At 48.0% G+C, this 20,110-nt stretch overlaps 1 protein-coding gene and 1 non-coding gene across 9 annotated transcripts in view; one reads left to right on the forward strand and one right to left on the reverse strand.

The window, feature by feature from the left end:
• Window positions 1-20,110, reverse strand: part of Adarb1 (adenosine deaminase RNA specific B1) — a 124,799-nt gene that overhangs the window by 10,863 nt on the left and 93,826 nt on the right. For 6 of the 8 annotated variants that reach the window (XM_031346574.1, XM_031346571.1, XM_031346573.1 and 3 more), the window contains 4 exons: window positions 17,570-17,738; window positions 16,386-16,564; window positions 15,093-15,261; window positions 4,328-4,509 (listed from right to left, as the gene is read on the reverse strand). In XM_031346574.1, the coding sequence (XP_031202434.1) occupies window positions 4,328-4,509; window positions 15,093-15,261; window positions 16,386-16,564; window positions 17,570-17,738 (699 nt within the window). The remainder of the gene's footprint in view (window positions 1-4,327; window positions 4,510-15,092; window positions 15,262-16,385; window positions 16,565-17,569; window positions 17,739-20,110) is intronic. The other 2 variants (XM_031346575.1, XM_031346570.1) reach the window with 1 other exon arrangement.
• LOC116075597 lies at window positions 14,252-14,354 on the forward strand. Its single transcript, XR_004112632.1, has one exon. It is a non-coding gene; the product is annotated as a small nucleolar RNA U13 (small nucleolar RNA).

Consider the following 20,110-nt stretch of genomic DNA (forward strand, 5'->3'; position numbering starts at 1 on the left):
GGGCGAGCTGCACTCACTTCAATGGCACACACATCTGACAGGTGCCTCGCCTGACTGAATGATAAAAAGTGGATTCTATATGCAATAACCAATATGGATATTTATGATTACCATGGGTTGGTGTTTTAGAAATTATTATTAGTCCTTATTAGTAGATTAAGGGAAATTCACTAGTCTTTATTCTGCAAATAAGAAACTGAACACCCCACCCCAACCCTTCCTTCCAGGGGACCTGAACCAAGGGAGCTCACAGGAAAGACAAATGTTCTATCACTGAGCTACATCTTTAGTCCTAAGACATGAACTTTATGGGAGGCCATGTACATGGTGGTCCAGAGAGCCTCCAGACACGGGAGGGAGCCAGCAGACATGAGTAGCTGTGTCCACACATGGAGGGAGCCAGCAGACAGGAGTAGCTGTGTCCACGCATGGAGGGAGCCAGCAGACATGAGTAGCTGTGTCCACGCATGGAGGGGGCCATCTCAAGCCAGGAGCAGAGTAGCTGGGGCTTTCCTCTTACGTTCTTTACAGAAGCGCTTTGGTTGCTGCTTGGGAACCTGTCAGGATGCCACTGCTCTCCTGCAGGGAGGAGTGCTCCCCCAAGGCCTGGCCATCCCTCCCACACAGGCTACACTCCTGGGAATCAATATACTCATGCTCCCTTGCCCATTCTTGTGACAATGCTGCCCTTAAAACTGGCACTAAGGGAGCCCAGTCTACCCCAGCGCCACCCTAGCAGCCTGTGTGTCACCCAGGTTCTAGAGCCCTCATGGAGGGGCAGTCCGCACCACTGTGTGTCACCCAGCCTCCAGAGCCCTCATGGAGGGGCAGTCCACACCACTGTGTGTCACCCAGGCTCCAGAGCCCTCATGGAGGGGCAGTCCGCACCACTGTGTGTCACCCAGGCTCCAGAGCCCTCATGGAGGGGCAGTCCGAACCACTGGATTTTCCTCTTGTATCTCAATGAGCCATGGACAATGGTCTTGGTCAGCAGAGGATCAAAGTCAGGGAACCTACTGACAGGAGCTGACACCGGACTGCCCTGAAACACGCAGGTGCCGGATATGCAGCTAACAGGAAATAGAAATCTGGGGAGGTTTCTGTTCCCAGCCACTAGAAATGAAGCCAGGGAGATGGCTCAGGAGGTGAAGTGCTGGTCCCACAAGCATGAGGATGAGGACCTGAGTTCGGAGCCTCAGCGGTCACATGAAAAGCTGAGTGTGGCAGCACACGCCTGTAATACAAACCACCGCTGGCCTGCAAAGCCAAAGCTCAGAGCGCATGGGAAAGTTCTCAACAATCTGCTTTCACAGGGAAATAAAAATGTGACTGTGCTTAAGACAAGCAAAAGAAATCGAAAGCAGCAGCCCGGTGCTGGATTTTCTATCACAATTGTGAACTTTTAGGTCACCTTGCCTTAGTGAGTTTAGTTATCCTGTGGTGTGTGTGTGTGTGTGTGTGTGTTGACTCATGTTCCTCCCTGAAGTCTGACAATCCACATAGTACTCTAGCCATCATTCTCACAGAGAGAAGAGGAAGATGCAGTCTCTCAAACCCAGCACCAACAGAAGGGGTTGAGCTTCACACCACATCTGCACATCTCAGCAAGCAGCTGACAGAAATCAACTCATGTCTCAATGGGCCCTTTGACCAAGCCACTTGTTAGACCTAAGATAAACACACTAGAGAGCCGCAAAGGTTCTGCTGGCCCAGAGACTTACTAAGACTGTGATCTCACACATGAAGGAAGATGTCAACTTCTCAGACTGCTTTTGTTTTTATAACACCCGCTGTGGTATGTTTCCATCTTCTTGACGGCTACAGTATCCACTGCCCTCCACTGGGCCCCTGGGCCACTGGACTTCCCCCTGGGCTGCTGGACTTCCCCCTGGGCTGTCCCTTGTTAGCCTCACAGGCATCCTAGTCCAATGGTGTCCTCACTGAAGCCAAATAGCAGCAGCGCACTGCACGGTCGTTTCCAAAGGAAACCATCTCTGGCAGCTTGCACTTTGCAAAGACGCTGGGGCTGTCTGGTGGCTCCACCGTGAGTCACACTCTGCCTCCTGACACTGGGCTATACTCCCGTACTTTTCATCCAGAGGATCAGAAGAGGAAGCTGGTCCATCTCAGTAACTGAGGCACATGAGCTACCAACAAGGCAGTAACAGAGGGGCGTGACCATGCCACCCGCTGAGTCAACTGTGTTGGCTGCATTGCAGATGTGGTCTCTGGGATGGCAGATAGGCCAAGGGCAGGAACTGCAAAAGTGAAGGGTTAGGAGAGGCCTTGGGGAGTGGACGTGACACGGATGGAGAGGTATGTCTTTTACATACTTTAGTGACTTTCGGGTCCATTTCAGATTTCTCTTACTGAGGGAATGTGGCGTATACAGTCTATTCAGCTATTTGGGGGCATCTGTGTGCTCTGTATCCCACATTCACAGCCTATGAATGAATGAATATACGACAACGACAACTGGACTGAGCTCTCTGTGTTCTGGATCTGGATGGATGGTGTTCTCTAACACCAGATGCAGCAGCTCGTTCTTACCGAGCTGGGGCCAAAGTGGAGGAACCTTTCAGAACTGAGGCCCAGGAGAGGAGGCCAGGTCACTGGGCACATTAGGGACCCGTGTTCTCACAGAGCCCTGGTTAGGTGCTGGAGGGCAAGTTCTTACAAACAGGGATCCTGACCCTTCTCTCGTGTTCTCTTGTCATGGGTTCATTTCTCTGTCTCTCTGCCCTTCTTGATCTCAAGTTTGTGTGTGTGTGCTTGTGAATGTGTGTGTGTATGTATGCGTGTGTGAGTGAGAGAGACAGAGAGAGAGACAGAGAGAGAGAGAGAGAGAGCACCCTGGTTGTGTGTGTGCCTGTGGAAGCCAGAAGAGGCATGAGTTACAGGAGGTTGTGAGCCACATGTGGGTGCTGGGAACTAAACTTGAGCACTCTTAACTGCTGAGCCATCTCTCCAGCCCCACCATGGGCTCTGCGTGCATTCCTCTCTCTGTTGTGATGCCTTCCTATTCCACACGAGCGAGATGCTGAAGGGATGAGGCCCCCGATCTTGGACTTCCAGGCTCCAAAGCTGTGAGCTAAACAAACATCTCTTTACAGAGCATCTGCCCTCAAATTCCTCGTTATTGCAATAGCTAATAAAGCACTCTTCCTCCAAACGTAGCACACTGAAAGTTTCCCGACTCTTGGGAAGTTAATGTCCTAACAATACTCCAAAGTTCAACCTAACCATCAGGTCTTACGAGTAAAAAAGAACGTTTTAGCTGGGCGGTGGTGGTGCACACCTTTAATCCCAGCACTTGGGAGGCAGAGGCAGGCGGATTTCTGAGTTTGAGGCCATCCTGGTCTACAGGTGAGTTCCAGGACAGCCAGGGCTACACAGAGAAACCCTGTCTTGAAAAACAAAACAAAACAAAAACCAACCAACCAAACAAACAAAGAACTTTTTAGGGACTAGGGAGCTGCAATCTTCGATCCTAGAGACCTTTCGTCTTTGCCCTTCCCTGCTTACTTCCCACGCTCTGACAGACATGCTGTCAAGCGAAAGCTCACACTGCTTTCTTGTGGTTAAAGACATGCTGGCAGCAAGGCACAGAACAGAGTACACATGCACCCCCCGAAAGAAGCATTTTTTTTTTCTTTAGTTTAGGATATGATTTTAGTTTTGAGCTTACAGAAGTAAGTAAGATGTTATTTTTTAAAAGAGTAAAAAATACCTTAACCGTGTCCTTTTAAATAAGGGTGGGCTTAGAAGTTAGGAACCTTGAATTCAAAAGCTCCTGTTCACTTTACTGTTAGCCACTGACACTCTAAAAAAGAAAAGAAACCAGGAATAAAGGTGTAAAGGGCAGGAGAGGCGAGTGGTCAGAGCGGCTGCCACACTGTCACAGTGCAGAGGGGGCTGGGTGGCAGATGCCAGCAGCCACTGAGATAGCATCTGAGTGAGGATGGATGGTCACCAAGCCCCAGCCTGGCTGGTCTGGGAAGAATGCCTAAGTCTTTGCCACTGGGGCAGGAATGAATACGAGGTGTATGAGAAAGCACAGAGGTGTCTGTCAGGCTCCTGAAACTTCTGTAGCGCATAGCAAGGTTCACAACCGTGGAAAGGCATTTATCTTGTAGAAGGACTGCCTTAGAAGGCCCTGTAGACCAGGCCAAGAGGCTCAGAGACAAGGTCTTGTTCCCCTCTTAACGGCTCTGCTGCCACCTGGCAGCTGTACACTGGCTCTGGGTGGGGGGTTTTCATGTGTAGGACTCAGACACTGTGAGCTCAGGGCACAGAGGTAGGAGGGGACGGCCAGGAGGGTACTTGCCACTAAGCAGGGGCTTGTTGAGGGTGTAGAGTGGCGGCAGGTCCTCTATGTTGGAGATCCGCTGGTACATGGCCCTGGAGAGGTGGTCCCCGTGGTACAGGCTGCCCAAGATGATGCTGGAGAAGTAGATGGGTTCCACGAAAATGCTGAGCAGGGACCCCTGGATGCCCACCACGTTCCAGCTGCAGGGAGAAACAGGCACGTCTCAGGAGACACAGGTACGGCACCCCGTGCAGACAGCACAGAGACTCATGGCTAATGCTGGGGGGCACTGTAAAGGGCGGAGGCCGCGGCAGTGAAAACAGCTGACTCAGCAGCTCACGTTTTAAACAAAACTTTATTTAAAAATTACCTGATACTGTGAGATAATCTTGGGTCATAACCTTAGGGTTTCTATTGCTGTGATAAAAGGTCACAACTAAAAGGAATTTAGAGAGGAAAGGGTTTATTTCAACTTAAAACTCAGGGAAGTCATACTCCATCAGTAAGGGAAGTCCAAGCAGGAACTCAAGGCACGGACTGGAGCACAGGCCATGGAGAAATGCTGCTTGCTGGCATGCCCTCCCTCCGTAGCTTGCTTGGCCTGCTTTCTTATATCGGCTATGCCCACCTGCCCAGAAGAAGTGCCCACTTCCGGCTGGGCCCTCCCACAGCAACCATTAATCAAAAAAGATGCCCTATGACTTGCTTACAGTCAATCTTACGGTGACATTTTCTCAATTAAAATTCTCTTTCCAGCTGTGTCTAGGTTTGTGTAAAGTTGACAAAAACTAACTAGCATATGTCCCCATGATAACACACTTTCTGGAGGTTTTTTTCTTAAAAGGTATTAAGAAGCCACATGTTTGTTGTGAAAAACTTGAGGGAAATTTCACAAGGGCAAATAAACACACGCGCACATGCGCGCGCGCGCGCGCGCACACACACACACACACACACACACACACACTTTTTGCCTACTTCTAATAAAATGGAGGCTCAGTCAGGCGACAAGTGTCCTGATCCAGGGTCAGTCTCACGTGGAGCTCCTCAGAGGGTGGTATCCTCGTGTGTGTGGGGTGTATGTGTGTCAGCTGTGGTACATGCACTGGAGTCAGAGATGGTGACAACAAGCTGGCAGTTACCACACCACTGTCTGATGTCTGCAGGGCAACACTCTGACACACTGCTGGCCTACTATGTGTCTACTCTCTTCACCCCAGAGACAAGAGGAGCTGAGGAACCTGGAAACCACTGCATACCAAGCAACTTTTGTGTGTGTCACATGTGATGGGCGAGGACAGGAGAAGACGTAGCCCAGGAGCTAATCAATAAAGCAGCAAAAAGGCAAACAACTACACAACGAAGCAGAAACGGAGGCACAAGCAGTGTGAGGCAAAGTGCAGGGCTCTGAGGAGGGAAGGAGGGGGAGAGACGGCCCACTCAGGAGGAGGTGCCAACTCTAGAGAAGGCTCCTTGAGCGGACTGGTCCTGAGGCTGAGCCCCAAAGAGACAGGTTGCAGGGGGACATACTCCGGCCTTTGGGATGACAGATTAGGGACAGGTGGGAGTAACCATGGGGAGGTAGGACAGGCCAGAGGGCGGGGTTGCTGTAAGTGGCCAGGAGCCACTAAGGGAAAGGCTAAGAGCCCAAGCAGGTTCTGGAGGACTTACAGCACGGAGTAATTTCATCCCATCGGACAGACACAGGTCTCTATGGAGAGAGACTGACTGATGCTGCTCTTTAGAAAGTAATGTCATCAGTACAGGGGAAGAGACCCAAGGAGGGAGGGCCCTGGGCAACATAGGCGCATGCGTCAGAAGCAAGGGCCCAAGTAGGTGGCAGCGATGAGGCAAACATCAGCTCATGTGGGAAGGGGAGGACCCCTGACAGGAGAGGAGGACCCCTGACAGGAAAGGGAGAACCCCTGACTGGAAGGGGAGGATACCTGACAGGAAGAGGAGGACCCCTGACAGGAAGAGGAGGCCCCCTGACAGGAAGAGGAGGACTCCTGACAGGAAGAGGAGGACCCCTGACAGGCAGAGGAGGACCCCTGATAGGAAGAGGAGGACTCATGATGGGAAGAGGAGGACTCCTGATAGGAAGAGGAGGACTGCTGATGGGAGGAGGAGGACTCCTGATGGGAAGAGGAGGACTCCTGATGGGAAGAGGAGGACTCCTGATAGGAAGAAGAGGACCTCTGACAGGAAAGGGAGGTTCCCTGACTGGAAGAGGAGGACTCCTGACAGGAAGAGGGCTAAGGTCCAACTTTGAACTTACCCTGGCCTACTGTCACTGGATGGGCACTGTATACCCAGGTGACACCCTGTTGAACTTCAGCCTCTGACCTGCTGAAGCAGGGGTAGAAGGCAGATGGGTGCTTCATGGCTCACAGCCAGTAAACAACAGGGAGGACTCCACATAAGCAATTGCTGAGCCTTACTTGTGCACCCAGTCATGCTTTGGCCAATGGCCTTCAGCTGCTCAGAACCTTAGGTCTCAAACCCAGACTCAGGGCTGATGTAACTATTAACACTGGCTGCCAGGCTCTCTCCCAGCGGCCCTCAGTCCCTGCATTGCAGAGTCCTCCTGGCTGGGCTGCCCTTCTCCCAGCTGCTCTTCCCTATGTAACTCAGCCATTTGTTGCTGTGGTTCTTTTTTGGCCTCTTGTCCTCTTGGCCACTGTTCCTGGTTCCCCTCTCTTCTCCCTATCTCCTCACATGGCTCTGTTCAGTAGGCTGGTCGGTCGTGTTCTGTCTGGACTCTTCCGGATGCCTCTGGCTATGTCCTCCCTCCCTCACATCTACAATAGCCCTTCTCTTCCATCACACCCAGGAGTGGCCATGTCCTTCTTCTGCTTCTTCTATTCATCCAAGGCCAACCCAGCATTAGCCTCATTTCTCCCTTCTGTCACAGCACATCTTAGGGCTCCGTTTTGGGAACAGATCTAGCTCTGACTTATGGCTAACACCACAGCTATACCAGGGGTAAATGACATCACTCTTGCTGTTCCCATTTGTAGCCTCTTCTGAAGGAAGCAGGAGGTCTGGCCCTCCGTCTCTCCCTGTAGCAGCTGGCACAGCCCTGGGAAGATATGGACTGGTCTAGTCCACACCCTCCCAGGAACCCCCAAAACGGTCCTCGGAAAATAGCCCATGTCAACTTCCTCTTACCAGCTCCCCCCAAGCGTCAGCCCTGGGCTCCAGGTTGGCTGGTCTCCCTGCTTTTGCCCACAGGACTGGGCACACAGGTGCCACCCACTGAGCTCCCTCACAAGCCTCTTACATAACTTATGTTTCTATGACCTCCCTCAGCCCCCACAAAGAAGGTCAGCATGCTGAATGGACAGCCCATAATCCCTAGGATGTATTCTTTCTACCCTCCAAAAAAGCAATTCACACGGCCTTCCCCATCCTTGGAGAACATCTGAAAGGATTCAGCTCTGGAGGCCCAAGGGCTCCTTTCCGATGCAGATGAGAGGCCTGCTGATTTAGAAACTTAAGCAGAACTCAGTCCCCTGGGCGGTACTGCAGGATCTTGCAGAAACCAGCTTCTGTCAGGAGTCATTAATTCTGAGCACACACTTCTTAGAAGATCCCAGGAGCTTCTAGAACTGAGGCTCTGGGCAGGAAACAGAGCCCCTCAGGCAGCTCTACTGAAAGCCAAGCTCATGTCAACCAGCCTTACAGAGAATAGGTATCACCTTCCCAGACCATAGACCACTGGGCAAGGACATCACAGATACGGCCAGATTCTGGGGGGGTCAAGCACTCACCACGTAACACACACACACCTAGAGATGCCTGCCCAGTTTCCATGCCCACCCGGGTCAGGGCACTGGACGAGGAGCTTCCCTGCATGGGCTCCAGGAAGGAGACTCATGTGTCTCTGGAAGACAATAGGTCCTCCCACCGCCTGGCTTTTTGCCTGTCAGGCTGGGTTCAGGACTGGGCTGTGGTTTTTTTTGTTTTGTTTTGTTCTCCTCAGGTTATTGTCTGAAGACAGACTACACAGTGTTGTCAGGGAAACTGACCACAAGACAGACACGAAGACAAACACTATCTGTGCGTGACATCTTCCCGAAACCCTTGCTCAGACAAGCAGCTGGTTCAGGACGATAGTTTGCTCAGCCAGTCTTTCTCTGCTTTCACGTCACAGATAACCTTCAGAGAAAGGCTCCTGTAACCTTCCAGTTAACCTGACGTACGGTGGCTCTCTAGAAGTGCCCTTCCCCATCCACAACGCAGCCCTGGTCTACTTACCACCTGGCCTGAGCAAGCCAGTGTGCCAAACAAGCCTGTGCTTGGATCTGTCTTTCCCTGTATCCTTGGGTGGCACAGGCAACACACTTAGGTCTCTTCCCAGGGCTTCTCACTGTCCTAAGGCAACGCTTCTGAGGCTGCCCTTGCCATCTGGCTAGCTGAATGCTGTGGTCCTCTCCAGTGCCTCCCTCCCCATCCTCAGCCTAGGCCAGATCCCAGTGCTCTTCTACAAGAGGAGCAAGTGGCCTCTGCCCAGCCTTCTACACATCCATTCAGACCTACACAGTGGCTTCTTTGGAGGCCATGCATCCAACTGACATCATTCTGGCCCCCATGCTATTCTTGGACCATGATTTCCTTAGTCTAGTTGGCTTTTCTGGAAACGTCTGTCATTCCAATTTCTATCAGTTGGCCTATGCTTTTCCTCAAAGCAATGTTTCTTAAATATGAAATAAAGGACACAGAGTTTTCAACATTCTGACTCTGGCATTTGACCTCCCCTTTAGCTAACGGCAGACTCCCCTCTTTCAGCACACCCTTCAAAGCAGTGCCTTTGTGCTGCAGAGCATCAAGGTTGCTCCTACTCTCCACTCTGACTCCATGCTGACTGAGGGTCAGAGTTCTCCTACTGCATGGCGTTCCTTGTTACTGGTGTGGGACTTTGGTAAATATTAGTAAGTTAGAAATCGTATTTAACGGAGACTCTACAGGATATAGACCACTGTACAACTGAGCAGAGGGAGCCATGAAGGGTCGGGACAGTCAGTTTTATCTGGAATAACTTTAGCAATCCCTGCCTACAAGGAAAGTGGAGTTCTGGGAAAAACCTTCATACCTTGGGATGGAACAGGGTAGGTCATAAACCAGTATCTGGCCTGTCTGAAGTCTGTGCAGAGGGCTGGTGTTACATCTTGACTGATTAGACGGTAGTGGGATGGGATGGAGTGTAGAAGGTACTAGAAACAGGCAGGCACCAGGTTAGGATCCAATACCGCTGGCAGGCACAAGGGGACCAAGAATTCAGAAAAGCCACAACTTATGAGGAAGAACTTACTTGCACAAAGCTAATATACAGTGGCTGAAAGAGGGGTTTCTTTTCTTATTCAACCCTAGCTAAGGAAATAAAGACAGAAGGATGGACCAAAGCATCAATTTCTAGAACCCAACCTTAAAGAAATGCAGATCTGGGCCCTGTGGTGGTGGCGCATGCCTTTAATCCCAGCACTTGGGAGGCAGAGACAGGCGGATTTCTGAGTTCGAGGCCAGCCTGGTCTACAGAGTGAGTTCCAGGACAGCCAGGGCTACACAGAGAAACCCTGTCCCGGAAAACCAAAACAAAACAAAGCAAAAAGAAAAATGAAAAAAAGAAAAAAAAATAGAAAAAGAAATGTAGATCTGAGTGGGTTGGCAAGTAATTTAGAGTAACTGATGGAAAGGCTGGAGAGATGGCTCAGCAGTTAGGAGGACTTCTTACAGACCTGGGTCCAATTCCCAGCACCCACACAGCAGCTCAGAGATGTCTGTAACTCCAGTTCCAGGGGATCTGACAACTTCACACGGACATATATGCAGGCAGAACACCATTGTATATAAAATAAAAAAAAATAAATGACATAAATATGCCTAATTAGCTAAAAGAGCACAGGCACGCGATGCTACGAAGACTGCATAAAGAAAATGAGATTGTCAACACAGAGGGAACTTTATCATTACATGAGAGATTCAGAACACAGAGGGAACTTTATCAGCACATGAGAGATTCGGAACAGGAAGAGCACAACTGCACACAAAACGCTTGGCTGTGGAACCAATGGGAGAAAGAGCCGGGGAACCTGAAGACTGCCATCAGTCATCATTGAGTAGACTAGGAAAGTAAAGAGAATATAAAAGGAGATGGACTGGGGCTGGTGAGATGGCTCAGTGGTTAAGAGCACCAACTGCTCTTCCAGAGGTTATGAGTTCAAATCCTAGCAACCACATGGTAGCTCACAACCATCCTTAATGAGATCTGATGCCCTCTCCTGGTGTGTCTGAGAACAGCTACAGTGTACTTACATATAATAAATAAATAAATAAATAAATAAATAAATAAATAAATAAATAAATAAAGGAGATGGACTACAGGACTTAGGAATACCAGTGAGCTTCCGCAACATGCAAGTACTGGGAATTCCGAGAGAAAGAAAACAGGAATGAAAGTTATTTGGAGAAATACCTGAAACACCAAGGCAAAGAACCGGAAATGAGAGTGACTAGGAAAATGACGCTGAACACATTCCAACTGAACTAAGTCCAGACGGACAGTCTTCAACAGAAGTGGAAAGTCAGTGCTCGGATAAAGAGAGCTGATCAGTTTCTCAGTAACAACCTTATGACCCAGGCAGCAGGGGGAAGATGTTCTCCAGTGTCCCTCATAAATGACGGGGACTCAGGACTTTCTCAGGGATCACCAGCGGGCAGAGTCTCACCACTACTAGACCCTTAGGTCTTCTTCTTAAAGAAACAGACGGGGACCCTTCAGGCTGAAGCACCAGAACGGCAGAGAGCAGCAGAAGCTGGATAAAAATGACGAGAGGGAGGCTCTCCCGCAAAGGTTCCTTCGGGGCTGTAGAGACAGCTCGGCGGCTAAGAGCCCTTGCTCAGGGGTCCGGAGCTCAGGTCTCAGCTCTCACATAACTCTAGCTCCAAGGGATCCAATGCCCTTTTCTGGCCTCAGATTCACCCTCACATTTACACTATTCATTCATACAGATATACACACACATACCCATAAGTGAAAATAAATATTAAAAAATAACTATTATGTAAATAAATAAATACAGGTTTTAATATAGTTATAATAAATATAAATAAAATAGTACCTTTTTAAATTTATTTGGTTATTTATTTACTTACTTGTTTATTTTTAGACAAGATCTCACTATGCAATTCAGCTTTGAACAAAGGATTCTCCTACTTCAGCCTTCTGCGAGCTGGGATTGGGTATACGCCACCATAGCTGGCTTGTAACTTTGATTCACCGGTTTTAAATAAATTTGACTATAGATCTATATAAGAGCGTAGACAATACACCGGGACATCATCTGTGCTATTGACAAGGTATGAGGGAGTGGGGCCAGAAAGGAAGAGTTTTCACACATATGAGGAGCTGCAACATTGCCAGTTTAAAGTCGCACGCTATGATAGTAAGATGCTGTATGTGGTCAGAGCCCTAACTACAGGGGTGAAAGAGGACTCGGGGTTTAAGAGGAGGGATGGTTCCCAGCATCCATATCTGGGGGCTCACAACTGCCTGTAACTCCAGCTCCAGTTGTATTCAACACCTCTGGCCTTCACACACACACACACACACACACACACACACACACACACACACGAACATATTTTTTTTTAAAAAAACTTAAAGCCACAAAGGAAGTTCTGTAGAAAATACAAAAAGAAATGATATTCTGGCTGGGAAGATGGCTCAGTGGGTAAAAACACTGACTGCTCTTCTGAAGGTCCTGAGTTCGGATTCCAGCAACCACATGGTGGCTCACAACCACCCAAAAGGGAAAAAAAAACTGATATTCCTATGAGGCTGTTTTTTTTTTTTTTAAAAAGATTTATTTATTATTATATGTAAGTACACTGTAGCTGTCTTCAGACACACCAGAAGAGGGCGTCAGATCTCATTACGGATGGCTGTGAGCCACCATGTGGTTGCTGGGATTTGAACCCAGGACCTTCAGAAGAGCAGTCAGTGCTCTTAACCACTGAGCCATCCCTCCAGCCCCTGCTATGAGGCTGTTTTAAAAGAAAGGCAGTAAGAGAGCAAATCAGTAAACCAATAAAGGAAGAAATAACAAGGTGAACCTTCCCTACCCAGAATATTTCCAGTGTTAACAGACTGAACTCCCCTGCCAGATGACAAGATTGACAAATGGAGTAATAACATAACAGGGTGAATTACACCTTAGGAGACTTACTTCAGCTCTAAGGACATAGGCATTACTGAGAGTGGATGGATGAAGAGAGATAATTCCTTCAAGATAACCAGATGAGCAGGAATAATTAGATAACAGAGATTTTTAAATTACACAAACTCTCAGAAGAGGCAAACGATAGTGTATGATGACAAAGAGCTCCATTTACCAGCAAGTTAATACATTGATGGGCCAGCAAAGTGGCTCACTGGGTAAGGGTGCCAACACCTGAGTTAGACCCCCGGGACCCACAAAGTGGGAGGAAAGAACCAATCTCTGCAAGCAGTGCTCTGACTTCCATCCACACCCCTGCCAGACGGACACACAAGGGTGTGAAACAGCAACAAGCCCTATTGAGCATCAGACAGCACGCCACAGAACTTCTGATCCCGTGAAGCAAAGCCTGAGAGGCCTCAAGGACGAATGGACGGCACCATAGTAAGGGTCGGGAATGCCAGCACCCACTCCTATGCACGTGTCAGATGGAAGAGCAAAATGGAAGCCATCGATGTAGAATACTGTAGACTGCCTGGATCTCACACAAACAGAACACTCCAGAACAGCAGACTACACCTGCTTCCCAAGCGCACCGAGAACATTCTCCAGGGCAGGCCACACATCAGCCTCAAAACAAAGTTTTACAAAATCCCAGAAAAATTAAAGCATACAAGTATCTTTCTATAGAGGAAAGCTATCAGTCAGTATAAAAATGCAAACTGAAAAATTAAATATATGGAAACGAAATGCCGTGCTCTGAAGGTATCAACAAACTAAAGCCTCAGGGGAGCTTACATGCATGAAAATAAAAACAAACATGCAAATTCCTAAGAAATCTCTAGGAAGCCTAGAAAGCCAAACAACTTAGGAATAAGGGAAAAAAAAAAAATAATAAGGAGATCTGGAGAGATGGCTCAGCGGTTAAGAGCACTGACTGCTCTTCCAGAGGTCCTGAGTTCAAATCCCAGCAACCACATGGTGGCTCACAACCATCTGTAAGGAGATCTGATGCCCTCTTTTGGTGTGTCTGAAGACAGCTACAGTATACTCACATATATAAAATAAATAATAAATTTAAAAAAAAAAAGAATAAGGCTTAAGGGTCCTATTGGCTGATTTCAAAATAGCGATAGTAATCAAAACACTGTGATCCTGGTATACAAACATACAATGCAACAGAATAGAAGGGACTGCCTATAGTCAAGCCTGGTCACCATCTCCAGCAGACACACACACACACACACACACACACACACACACACACACACACACACACAGAAAAGCATCTGGACAACAGCCTGGAAAGACACAGAGCAAACACACCACAGCGGGCACAGGCAGCGGGCATAGGCAGCACTCCACTACAGCCAGGCACCACAGCGGGCACCATAGCGGGCACAGGCAGCATTCCACTACAGCCAGGCACCACAGCGGGCACCACAGCGGGCACAGGCAGCATTCCACTAAAGCCGGGCGGTTTGCAGCATGCAAGCTTTGGTAGAGTCTACACAGATATTTCAAAATTCAAAAACCTCCAAAATCTCAAATACTCCTGGACTTGATTTTTTTTTTTCTTTTCTTTCCTTTCTTTAGCTAGGTGTTTCCCAACCTGCACCAGTGCTTGGGAGGAATGGGCCAGGCATGGGTATGATGAACCCAGCTCCTTATGAAATCCGCATTGGAGAGAAATCAATGACAAGTGCTCATGACCGCTGAAAAGATGAATGGTTCATAAGGGATGACGAGGTGTCATGCCACACTGTGAGACGTGCCTCCCTGAGCTTGTTAGGACATGTGAGGTTGGGCACATGACCCATCTGATGTGAAGGAGACAAAAGGCACACGTGCGCTTCCTCTATGTCAATTTCAAACCTTCTGGGTGGCCAGTCAATCCAGAACTGATTACCCCGGGGCCACAGGGTTGTGCTCTGCAGGGAGAGGTTTGAGTTTTATATACACTGACTTACGTTAGCTGAAACAGAGGGAGGAGAGTCCCCGGAACTCGTACTGCATCTGAAGAAAGAGATTTCTAAAATCTGACCTGGATCTAAGCTCCCAAGAGGAGCTGCTTCCCAGGCACGTGGTAACTAGAGCAGTGTGCTCACGGAGCTCTGTCCTTGGCCTGGGGTGCCTCGAGTTCTTCTAGCTGGTAAAGATCAATTACCGGTGTTAGCTGATGGGCACGGCAAGGGAGGACGGGGTTCCCTGCTGACCAGGAAACTCTCAGGGAGCAAGTTGTGTAAACTATAGCCTGTGGAAGGCCCAACATCGTCAGCTTAGCCCTGACACCGATATTGAAAACGTCAATAAAAGGCAAGACAAATGTCTGGAAGCAAGTGATGTGGGAACGAACACTGGGGTGTCCTGTGCCATGGTCTCCCTTGTCCCCCCAGGTAACCCCAGAAGCACCCGTGTAGCACTTAGTCCTTAGAGAACTAACTCTTGACCCATCTGAGCAGGGAGTGGGGCTAGAATACAAACGAATTTGAAGTGGAGTTAGGAAAGGGCTGGCACTAACCGCATGTGCCTGGGGAGGGGAGGGGCGGGCCCAGCGGCCTTACCGTGCTATCTTGTCACTGCAGGACATGGTGAGCAGCCGTTCCCCCTGCAGCACCCCGTCCCAGGTCTGGATGCTGGCATTTGAGCGCACAGGGATTGTCCCCTCACCCGACTCTATTTTTGTCCGTAGTTGTCCCCTTGCTTTGCGATTTGGATGTCTATCCGCCGGTTCTAGAAGAAAGAGGGTTTCGAAACCCATAGGTGTTAAAACCGCTAACACCCCGAAAAGCACATCTAACATACCAAACTTTAAAGTATGACTTATAGATATGTATGCAAGCATTGATTCAAGCCATACAAAATATACATCCCAGTAAATATATAAAATTGAACTAAAAACACATAATACAGACCACATTTATGAACATGGAAAAAGGCGGTTTACATTTTGGCTGAGATGATTTCCATCAAAAATGAATGGACAAATGGAGAAAAATGCTACAATTTGCTAATTCTGAGCAACAGACACTTGTCTGCTTGTTAACCTTTTTGTATTTTTATCATGTCAAAAAATAAATACAGAAATCAATCCATTGGGAATATGTGAGGATATTCCCCATGATTAGCAGTGAGTTTTATGAATATGGGTGACTGTAATTTTATTATTATTATTATTATCATTATTATTATTGAATAGTAGTTATTTACAGTGAGTATCACTGTTTTCATAATCCAGGGAACCCATTTGGAATATATGGTGCTTGGGCATGAGGGTAGGAATTTACATACAAACTGTCATAGAGCCCAGTGCTAGGCTGGCCTCCGAGGATGGAGCAGGCAACGCTAGGGCCTTGCCCTCCTGTGTCCACTTGGGCCTGTGGAGCGGCCTCACCGTTCACACCCTCACCAGGCAGACTCACTGCAAATACAGGGATCACTCAGCACTTTCCTCTTAGAATTAGCATTTTTCATTCATTAACATTTTCTTTTTTTTAAAAAAGATTTATTTATTTATTATGTATACAGTGTTCTGCCTGCACGTATGCCTGCAGGCCAGAAGAGGGCATCAGATCTTATTACAGACAGTTGTGTTGTGAGCCACCATGTGGTTGCTGGGAATTGAACTCAGGACCTCTGGAAGAGCAGTCAGTGCTCTTAACTGCTGAGCCATCTCTCCAGCCCTCATTAATATTTTCTAACTAAATTGGGAAGACAGAATCTGTACTTTTACAGGGACCATACCTAAGGCTGAAATTTTAAAAAACAAAATGAAATTAAAAAAAAAAAAACAACTGAAGAAGAACACGGATGTGGATGCATTCTAACACTACATTATATTATGTTTTCTTAGAAACCTGTCAGCTGGTGAGAGTCTGGCGTCATACCCTCTAGCACGGGCTCGTGGGGAGAGAATATTCTGGCGTCTCCGCAGGGTGAGGTGCTGATGTACAGGTGGAACTGCACAGTATCCTTCAGCCGAAACCCACCCCGCTCTGACTTCTGAAATATGGACTTTTTCTGGTCTTCTTTGTTACTGCAAGGGAAAAGTCACAAGAGTGCCAGTTAAATGTGTGTGTCACCACATGGGGTCTACAGGGTCAGAGGACCTCAGAGCTCAGTGCGTTCAGTAGGGAGAGGTAGGTTTCTGGAGACAGCATCTTGCAATAGGCTGGCCTCGAACTTGGGATTCTGCTGCCTCGGTTCCCCCCATTGCTAGGATTTACATTGTGTCCCACCTTGTCTGGTTTGCACTGGGATCATTGTTACCCATGCTTATAGTAATCCATAGTCCAGGTCCATTCAGTGATCAATACGTCATCAACTGGGAGTGACTGGTCCTTCTCAGGTGTGATTTCAAGGTAGAAAGACCACATGGACAATACGGCCTTGTCAAGAAAAGCCGACAGGTGCAAGATCAGTTCTGACCATGGCCAGTGATGAAAATGAAAAGGACATTCTTTATAGGCAGTCTGGGATGACATGTTTTCTTGTTGGTTTGTTTGACTTGCTTTGGGGCTTTTTTTGTTTTTGTTTTTGTTTTTTCACTTTTTGCTTTTCAAGACAGGGCCTCCTTGTGTAGCCCTGGCTGTTCTGGAACTAGTTCTGTAGACCAGTCTGGCTTTGAACTCACAGAGATCTACCTCCCCTGCCTCCCAAGTGCTGGGGTTAAAGGTGTGGACTACCACCTCCCAGCTGGGAGACATGTTTATATTTATATTTACAGTACATGAGACAAAAGATACCATCTGAAATACGGACTTGAAATTTATGACTATGCTGTTTCTGTATATATGTCTTATGTAAGTATGCATGCACGTGTGTGTTTGTTAGTCCACTCTAGTTCATAACTGAGCATCCTTGGAGAGAGGGACCTGCTCAGACAGCATCACAGGACAGCAAGGCTGGGCCCGTGTTCCTCACACAGTTCCAGTCAAGGATTCCTCAGTGCTTACACAAACAAGCAAAGGCTAGGCTAGGCAATGTTTTCTGATACAGTGTCTTAAAACAGCTTCCTTCACTCGTTCACTCCTAAACTTACTTTAAATAAAGCTCGAGCTGTGCATAAAGAAACCTGAGCAGGGACCGTCGGGAGATTATCTCTGCGTGGCAGTCATTGAGCGCAAGTCCACGGTCACTCATGTATTCACCGTTGATACACTTCGTCCCTGTCGAAACACTTATCACCTTGGCATCTTTGACATCTGTACCTGAAAGACAGGAGAGTGACTGGCAACCAATGATCCATCCTGTCTGACACGTGTTCTTGCCACCTGCACCATGCAGGGTCAGCTGGACACGAGCTTGTTTTCATGTCTTCATGCCTCCTGATCCCTACCTGAGAAACCTGAACAAAGGGCCTCTTCCTGGGGCTCTGTTACGTACCAATTCCAGGAAGCTACATTCCTCATCCTGTAGTCTGCACCCTTAATTTAATGTGGTCATTTCCACTGGTAGGCATGGGTGTTTGAACACTCACCCTTGACTATAGGGACGAAGCACTATACATAACTACTACATGGCCTGGAATTAGTCCTCAAGTAAAATATTAAAGAGGCTAGGAGGAACAACTTACAATGCTCAAGAGTAGCAGAAACCAGAATCAGCGTCCACACTTTTATTAGTAAACTTTCCTACGTTCTCACACCAAGAATGAACTCATCTGAAATGTGACCTTCCAGAGAGGGAGCATGGTGATTAAATCCTATGATAATGCTGACCTAGACATGCTGCAATGACCTGAATATGGAAAGGACTGTGTCTCAGTGCTAGAACATATTCCTAGCATGTGTGAGGCCCTGGGCTATATCCCTAGGATGACGACAACGACGACAATGGCAACAACAACAACAACAACAACAACATCATCTAACAGCATCAGCAAATCAGTCCTGAGTATGGCCTCAGAGCAGACTCACAATGATGGAAATGATGTGTGCTTCATGTTGTGAAGGTTAGTGTTCACTGTCAACCTGGCACTCTAGAATCACCTAGGAGATAAATCTCTGGGCACATCTGGAAGGGGTTATCTAGCCCAAGCTGGCCTTTGGGAATGCCTATGAGAGATTTTCTGGATTAGCTTAGATGAAATGGGAAGGCCTGTCCACTGTGGGCAACACCATTCCCTGAGCTGGAACCCCAGGCTGCATAAAAGGGAATAGCAAGCTGAACAAACTGTTACTTGACTACGAATGCAATGTGATCAGCTGCCTCAAGCTCGGGCCAGGTGATTTCCCTACCATGACAGACTTCTCCAACTATGAGCTGAAATAACTCCACCTGAGCTGTTTTTATCAGGGTGTTTGATTATAGTGACAGGAAAAGGAAGTCAGATACAAGCTATGTGGGAGGCACCGTGCCAGGAGCATCAGCGAATCTTCCTCACCACTTGTCCTCACGACGTCCCCTGAGAGCTTTTGTTTTCCAGTTTGAAGAAAGGAACTGCAGCTCTCAGGGAGTAATAACCTGCCTGAGGCCACTCAGCCAGTGAGAGCACTGAACCCATGCACCCAGTTCCATTTCCTGGGCTTTAGACATACATTTTGACTATGTGCAAATGGTCAGAAAAAGATACAAAAATGCCAGTAGTTAGTCTCTTCTGTTTTCTGTAACAGAATTCCTGGGAGACAGTTTAAAGGAGGAGTATTTTATTTTGTCTCACCATTAGAGGTTTTAGTCCATCATGGCAAAATGAGACAGAACAGCTTAACTCGCAGTGGCTGGAGGCAGAGAGGAGGCCTGCACTCAGGCCTTCTCTTCTTTCCTTTTTCATTCCCTCTGGGCCCCTCGCCTACAGCACAGTGTCATCCACATCCAGGCTGCCCCTCTCCACCTACAGCCCCCTGGAAATGCCCTCACAGACACACCTAGACATTTCTCGAATCACTCAAGGTTAAGCCATCCTCAGTCCACTGGGAGCCAGCCCAACAGCTGCACACATCCTAAGACAACTTCCATCCTTGGTCTCCAAAAGGATATTGATGAAAAATGCATTTAGTTTGCCTCTAAGTGTGTCAGAGCCTTAACAGTCCCGACACTGTTCAAGTCCAAAGTCTACTGAGACTCAAGGCAAAAGCTTAGCTGTGAGCCCTGTAACAATTAAAGCACATTTTACATATTCCTGACACACAGTGTCAATAAACCTCCCACTCCAAATGGAAAGAACAGGGGCGATTGGCAAACTGTAGATGAGCTTTCTGACACAGTGTAACCCAAATTTCCAGCAGGCTCTGGGTCCCCATCTGGAACCTTCCATGTGTCCTCATTCTTAGTCACCCTGGTCTTCCAAGCTCCACGGAATCACCCACTAAGACGAGCTTACACACTCTAGGGCCTCTTTGGCCCACATCTCCAAATAATTCTAAAATTCCTCCCACAAGCCACTTCCAAAAGGCTTTTCTGAGCCACACAGTCTATCAGTCACAGCAACAATCCTGCTGGTATCACAGATGGCACCAAGTTTCTGTCATATTTGTCACTGGATGACAAATTCATGAGAAAACTGAGGGATTTTTTTTTTCCAACTTTGGTTGTGCTTCTGTTTTCAGTCTGTTGTAGTGGGGAGAGTGTGGTAGAACAGGTC

The sequence above is a fragment of the Mastomys coucha genome, unplaced genomic scaffold, assembly GCF_008632895.1.
Source record: "Mastomys coucha isolate ucsf_1 unplaced genomic scaffold, UCSF_Mcou_1 pScaffold3, whole genome shotgun sequence".
NCBI lineage: Eukaryota > Metazoa > Chordata > Mammalia > Rodentia > Muridae > Mastomys > Mastomys coucha.